General features: G+C 26.4%; 1 protein-coding gene across 1 annotated transcript; it reads right to left on the minus strand.

Moving 5' to 3' along the window:
* Positions 1-1450: 1450 nt before the first annotated feature.
* Positions 1451-2803, minus strand: LOC125873279 (bZIP transcription factor 11-like). The gene has a single exon (XM_049554184.1). It carries the CDS (start codon positions 2221-2223, stop codon positions 1723-1725), a length of 501 nt encoding a protein of 166 aa, XP_049410141.1. The 5' UTR covers positions 2224-2803; the 3' UTR covers positions 1451-1722.
* Positions 2804-7300: the final 4497 nt, after the last annotated feature.

A 7300-nucleotide genomic window follows, 5' to 3' on the forward strand; every position in this document is an offset into this window, starting at 1 on the left:
AGGGTTGTATATAGGTCGATTTGGTTGATTTTTTTTTTAAAAAAATTAAATTAATTATGTCGGTTTATTAAATCAAAAAATCAAATCAAACCACATAAAGTTGAGTTTTTCAGTTTCAGTTTTAGTCGGTTCTTTCGGTTTTTTACAACTATACGGTGTTTGAAAAAAAGATCAAATATATTTTCACTTACCTGTGTGATAAGCTAAACTTAAAAAATGTTAAACGAATAAAAATCTTCGAAAAGACGATAACTTCACATAAGTACAAAATATATTTTTTTTTGAAATATCAACATTCAATATGTTAAATTAATAAGATCACAGGCTACAATCAAACTGAATACAAAAAGAAATATTTACAAGGTAAATTGTTAACTACGAATTTGAAAAACTATAATAATATTATTGTAATTTTTGATCTTATTACAAAATAAAATATTTACAAAATTTTACAAGCCCAAATTTGAAATAATATATATAAACATTGAAAACTATAAACTAACTAAAAATATATTAACAAAGTAGATTATAAATAATATTTTTTATCTATAAATAAAATAAAATTATATGTTTATATTATATCAGTTTGGTTTGGGTTTGATTTGACTTTTTTTCATATGTGGTCGGTTTTTTTTTTCCAACGCCAAACCAACCAAACCAAACCACAAATTTGTTTTTTTTTGGTTTGAGTTGATTCGTCGGTTCGTCGGTTCGATTTGACTCTACGATTTGACTTGTACACCCCTAGTATGAAGAATCAATGATCATCACAACAAAAGCCAAAAATATCTCAAAAATCATTTGTGGGTGGTGTCTATGAACCACTTTTGTTACATGACTAACTATTTACTAGATTCTGCTAACAATATATTCTTGTTCAAAAAATATGTTCGTAGAGACAACTTTATATCATCCTATCAATCGTTAGTTTGAATACATTTTTTGTTTTTACTGTTATAGTGAAATATTGTTATAAAATATAAATATACAATACATAAATGTATATGTACAATACATAGATATTTCATATTTTTAACATAACATTGTTTGAAGTTGTATCCATATTTTCATCAAGTCAAATAATTTAATTTTAGAAGTAATGGCGTGGAAAATATTAATCATCTAATCTACATATGTAAAAAAAAAGATCTTTATATCAGTAACATGACCCTCTAGCTCCATCCTGCTTAGAGGCTAAAAATAAAATAAAAATATGTATCGCGTAATCATAATTAATAAAAAATACTCTAGTTTGTACAAAAATATGTATCTTGTATTCATTTATTGCGAATAAATTTTTATCAAAACAACTCAAAGGAGATAATTTAGTGTGTGTACCAAACTAAACCGTCGAGTAAGTAAAACAAGGAGCAATTCTTGAAATTGTTATTAACATACTACTACCATAACTACAAATCAAGAAAAAGACTTTCCAATTACAACTGCATAATTCAAGGAAACTGAAAATGAGATTACAAACCCCACATTTACAAGAACACCTATATTCCTCGAGAGGATTTATTCTTAATAAAATAATAATACTACTACTTGACAAAAGAGAAATCTTAGCAAGATCACTAATATTTCTACTACATGATGATAATAATACATAAAAAGAGGATTCTCTCTGTTTGATTTTTTTTTTTTCCCTCACCAACCATGTGATATCCGAAATTAACTAAATTTTTTTTGAAATTCATTGGCTCGACTAATATTGCCACGTCAGTACTGCAAGACATCGGCAGTCATAATGGGGTGATTGGCAGATAGATAATTCCAAGAATTGGTCACGTTGAACCCATCAAGCATAATGTCATTTTGAACAAAATTGAAGCTATAAGGCTCATTGTGGTCCATGACAAGTCCATTACAATTGTTGTTTGCATCCAAAACTGCAATGATTTCATTAAGTGACTCAAGCCTACGGCTAAGTTCACTTAATTGAGCTCTCAATATTGAATTTTCAGCCTCAACATTAAGATAATGTTGTGTGGTAACATTCATACTTGTCAAAATCTGGTTATTTTCTTTTCTTAAATTTGATACTTGACCCATTAAATCATCCAAATGTTTCTGTTTTCTCATTCTTGATCTTCTTGCTGATTCGCGGTTCGATATCATTCTTTTTCTCTTCCTTTGATCCATTAATTGCTGAAGATCTTCTTCTGAACCTGAGTTTTGTAAAAACGATGAACCTGATGATGTACCACTTGACGAAGCCATGACCCAAATTTTTTCAAGAATAATTTCAATAAAGTTAAAATTAGCAGGACCCAGATGGAGTTTTTAATTTTAAAAAAACAGAGCAGAATGAAAAATATTTTTTTTGATTTAAGTTTTTTTATTTTTATAGATTAATAAAATTATATAAAAGTAGTAGCTATTAAGCTGGCGGGGCTATGAAATGAAGTAAAACCAGTAGAGAAAAACAACAGAGAAAGATTGCACCAAATGGGTCCTGCGCCTGTATGTGGAATTTATCATAAACCCCGAAAGAAACAGTTCACTCAGAATTGCAGACATGAATTTCAAAAATTAAAAATAATTGGGGTAGCATTAAGATTAGTTTAAAAGATTTAAAAACAAAAACCCCTTTTATGATTTTGTTTAGTAGAAGAAAAAAAAAAAACTTTTTTGGGAGATTTTGGGTGGTGGAGATTCCAAGAAAAACTTGAAACCAAAAAAACAGAGGAAAGGAAGAAGAATTAGAGAGAAAAGGAAGGCGAAAAGAGAGGAGGGGTTAAAGAAGGTGTTTTGGCTGGGATTTTATAGCAGAAAAAGTGGGTGTCAACATATTAAAAAAAATTGTTCAAATCGAAAAAGTTACAACTTTACTTTCAAATTTATACGAAATAACTTTTCACTCGTTATATATTAGGATTGTGGTAATAAAATAAATAAAGTATATATATATATATATATATATCAATAAATTAATAATACATTTCTCTTTTTTAAATTTATTTGTCAAATTTTGACTTAAAATACTATTAAAAAAATAATACTGATATAATGAATTTTCTATTTTACCTCTATTAATTGACAACATTACTAAATTTTTCAAAGAGGTTAAGTCAATGTTAATATAAATTATTTTATTAATAATAAAATAAATTAATAATAAAACAATGTCATATTGAGGATCTTTAATCACATAGGTGAGACTTTGAGAATGTTTTTAACTTGTTCATTTTTATTGAGAAAAAAAAAAGTGAAATAAAAAAAGTAAGTTTGGAATATAGTGTAAGAAAAGAAAATTTAGAAGGATGAAAGGGACATGTGGGGTGGGAAGAGAAACCTCCACGACCGTCTAGATCCAGCTGGGGAGCAACAACATTTACTATATTTTCTTCTCTTACCTCGTTAATCCTCCAACTTGCACCAAATTTCAATTAAGCCCACGTACCTTGATTAATTTTCCAACAAGATTTTCTTCTGGATATTAACCCGAGACTTTTGGTTAAGGGTGAAACACTCATACCAGTGCACCATAACTCATGTTAGTGGATGACCACGAGAATTATTTCTTCTTTTGTTTCTTTTTTTTTTTTACTAATTTTTAGTGATTTTGAATAATTTTAATTAAATTCAATGTTATGTTCTCTATTTTAAAATAAGTAAATTGTTGAGTGTCCTAAATTTTTTTCACATAATAAATATACATTTGTCTTTTAACAGTTTACTTATTTAAGGTATATCTTTCTATCATTTCCTAACTTTTACGTGTAAATAGATTATTGTAACACGTGCATCCGTCAATAATAAAAGGAATTGCAGTTCACGTTATTTTATTTTAAAACTTTTTGACTTCTTTTAATAATGATGATAAATAATTATTTATCTCTAATTTAAATTAATAGATATAATGTTTATTCACATACAAAATATTTTGGAGCAAATACAAGGTGCGTAAAAGCTTTTCACACCCATATTAATCACTTAATGGTTAAGTTATGTATATTTAAATTTAATTAATAAATTTAAGTCATTTATTTTAATATAATATATAAATAATAAGTGCAAATAATATTTATAAAAACAAAGTATTCAAATAGGGACTTGCTTTATTCTCCCATCTTCCATAAGTATATTGCATCACTAGAACTTTCCCAAAAGTAATTACATAATTTAAAGACACAAAGTGATATTTTCCATTTCGGGAAATAACAAAAAAGAAAAAAAAGATGTAATTATCTCCAAGCGTCCAATTCTTTTTTGAGAAACAACTTTATAGTATAAGAAAAAAAATACAATTACAATAAGTTTGATCGATCATTACTATTAACTTTTCCCATTTTGTGTTAAACTTATCGAAAAAAACTTTAGCAAATGTTTGGTTATTAAGGAATTTCATCTAATAAATGTGTCACAAGCTTATTCTTATTTTATTTTTGTAAAGATTTTTAAGAAATGATTTTATAACGATGGAGAATTAAATTATTACTAAATTTATTCATTTTTTTTACTTCTTGTGTCAACATATTATTGGTGCTGGTAGTTAAAAAGTTTATTTCCGACTATAGTTAGAAAAATATAACTTTTTTTTTTCGTTAAAAATAAATAAACTTACAGTAAACGTTTTCACTTTTCTTCTTTTCATCTTTTTTTTTTCCTTTTAATTTATGCTTTTTAAGATGTGACATTATAAAAATACACGTGTCACCTCGATTACTGTGATATCATTGTGAATTGTGATGTAGGTAAGCAGTAGTATTTAAAAAAGCTTCGGAATTTGAAAGCAGCATGCCAGCATGAGAGGAATTGTCCGAAATAGCCCTATATGATTCAGATTTCCGTACATATATGGGGGTAATTGTGTCATTGAATATTAAGATTCCTTCAACCTTTGAGTCTCTGTTTGATCTGCAGATTTCTGGCGGTGCCACTAGGAATTTCAAGAGAGGTTAAAATACTCCCACGGAATTATATATTTTGATTATTTTATTTTTATTTAGAATTTTAATATCTTTTTAATAAATTTCTTTCTATTGTTTTTAATAAATAAGTTTTTCCTCAATCTTTCTTTAATAGATAAAAAAATATATATATTTTCACTCATTTTTATTTGTTCACTTTACACGTTTTAAGAAACAACGATTGATATGAGTATTTTTAACATATAACCATATTAATTGATATTTAGTATAATTTTTAGATTTTTTTTTTTTTGGAAAATAAGAAACTAATGTTAAGAATAAAACATAAAACTTTGTTTGCTTTTTTTTCTAAATATGTTAAAGTGACAAATAAAATTAATAATATATACTTAAAATAGGAAAAAATTAAAAGTAAAAGTAAGAGAAATATTAAAAGCACTCCTGAACTTGGAGAAAATTATTAGTTTTGTTTCTGAACTCTTGACAGCCTTAAAACACTCATTTACTTGACTAACTAAAGTTAGATACACTTTTGATTTGCTAAATGACATAGCAAGTGGTCTCACTTTCTTGTATGAACATGTGACTCTTAATAAAAAGTCGAGAGAAGTGATAAAAATACGCCTAAATTTTACCAAAAATTAAAGATATATTTTACTCGTATTATAAAATTAGAAATGTATTTAATAAACTCAACGCGAATTATCGGAAACGTACAGAGTTCAAATTTTAAATTCATAATAATATTTTATTGCTCTTTATAATTCATTATTTTCACTTTTAATCTCAACCAAAAATGGCTTGAAGATCAACATCATAGTGTGAGTGTAGAAGTGGAATCTTCAACAGTTTAAACTTTAAAAAGCAGTTAAAAAATGAATAAAAAAGAATTGGTGTCCCCTACGAAAATAATGTAAGATGATGGAAATTAAATGAAGAGAAAAAGACAGCAACGGTGGAGCCATTAGTTTTATTACTCGTAAAACAGAAAAAGTACTTGGGTCACTATTGCTGCTGAACTTATTATTCTTTATAAATATAAATATAATCGAAAAAAATTATTGATTATAAATTAAAATGACGTATCCCTCTGTTTCTAATTACTTGTTCATTTTTAAATTTGCACATCTATTAAGAAAATAATAATTAACATAGTGAGTTTACCATTTTACCCCTATTAATTATGAAGTGGATGAATTAAAAACTTAAGATTTTCAAAAATTTTTACCTTTTTCAAAGTAATTAATTGAAGGTATAATAGGTAATTTTGTTTTGTCTTTTCTTGATTTGTCAAAATGGACAAGTAATTAGGGACAACTAAAAAAAGAAATATGGACAAATAATTAGAGACAGAGGGAGTATTAAAAATGTACACACGTACAACACATGTACAATAGTATTTAGGATTAATTACAGAAATTTCACATTTTAGTATACTTATTACTAATATCCCCTTATAAGTTTTAAATCTCCAAAATTCCTCATTTTCACCCATCAGATTAGTGTATCTCGCGCATCAGATTAATGTATCAGCGCATCAAATTATTGTATCTCGCGCATCAGATTAGTGTCATGTATAAAATGTACATCAGATTAGTGTATCATGTATAAAATGTAATGTATCTTACTTAACGATTAATGTATCTCGCGCATCAGATTAATGTATCAGCGCTGATATTATTGTATCCGTTTGAGAATTTTTTGTGATTATAAACTTTTAAGGGATAAATTGTAATTTTGCCTTAAAAGTATGTGATTTCTGTAATTTACCCTAGTATTTATGCTAAGTTTGCTTGAATTTTGGTTATTCTGAATTTTTGAACAATATGTGATACTATATTTACATACAATATTTTCATCTAGGACCATGTACAAGTACAACATTAATGTAAACTAATCATGTTAAGTCACTCAAGTAACATAATCTTATTTTAATTATTATTTTTTTGTGTAGCCAAGAAAGAAGCTGGATGACATAAATTATGACTAAAACAAATTTGGGCACGTATCCAAAAGTGAGAAGACAGTACCTTTAAAAAATCATGGTAGTGAAAAGAAAAAAAACAACAATAAAGTTATTATCTTTTGAAATATCGGTGGGGAAGACCTCGTACTCACGACACGTGTCTAAAATCATATTTAAAAATAATAATAAAAATGTTATAATTTTTTATTAAATTAAAAAAAGTTATTTTAAAATATTAATTAAATTATGACAATAAAGAAATAACAGACAAGTAATTTGAGGAAAAGGGAGTAATGTTCTATTTAGTTCCTCTAGGAAGTAAACTTCAAATATATAAAAGATCTTTGTTTTTGCTTCTTACTATTCTCTTAGTTCCTTTATAATCGTCATACATATTAAAAATACTTATTTTATGATAGTTATTAATTTAAACAATCAAGAGAATTAGTTATCTTTT

This window comes from Solanum stenotomum, chromosome 1 (assembly GCF_019186545.1).
Source record: "Solanum stenotomum isolate F172 chromosome 1, ASM1918654v1, whole genome shotgun sequence".
Classification (NCBI taxonomy): Eukaryota; Viridiplantae; Streptophyta; class Magnoliopsida; order Solanales; family Solanaceae; genus Solanum; species Solanum stenotomum.

What these genes read in the sequence shown, in the direction of transcription:
- LOC125873279 (XM_049554184.1), bottom strand. Translation starts at nt 2,223, where the DNA reads ATGGCTTCGTCAAGTGGTACATCATCAGGTTCATCGTTTTTACAAAAC.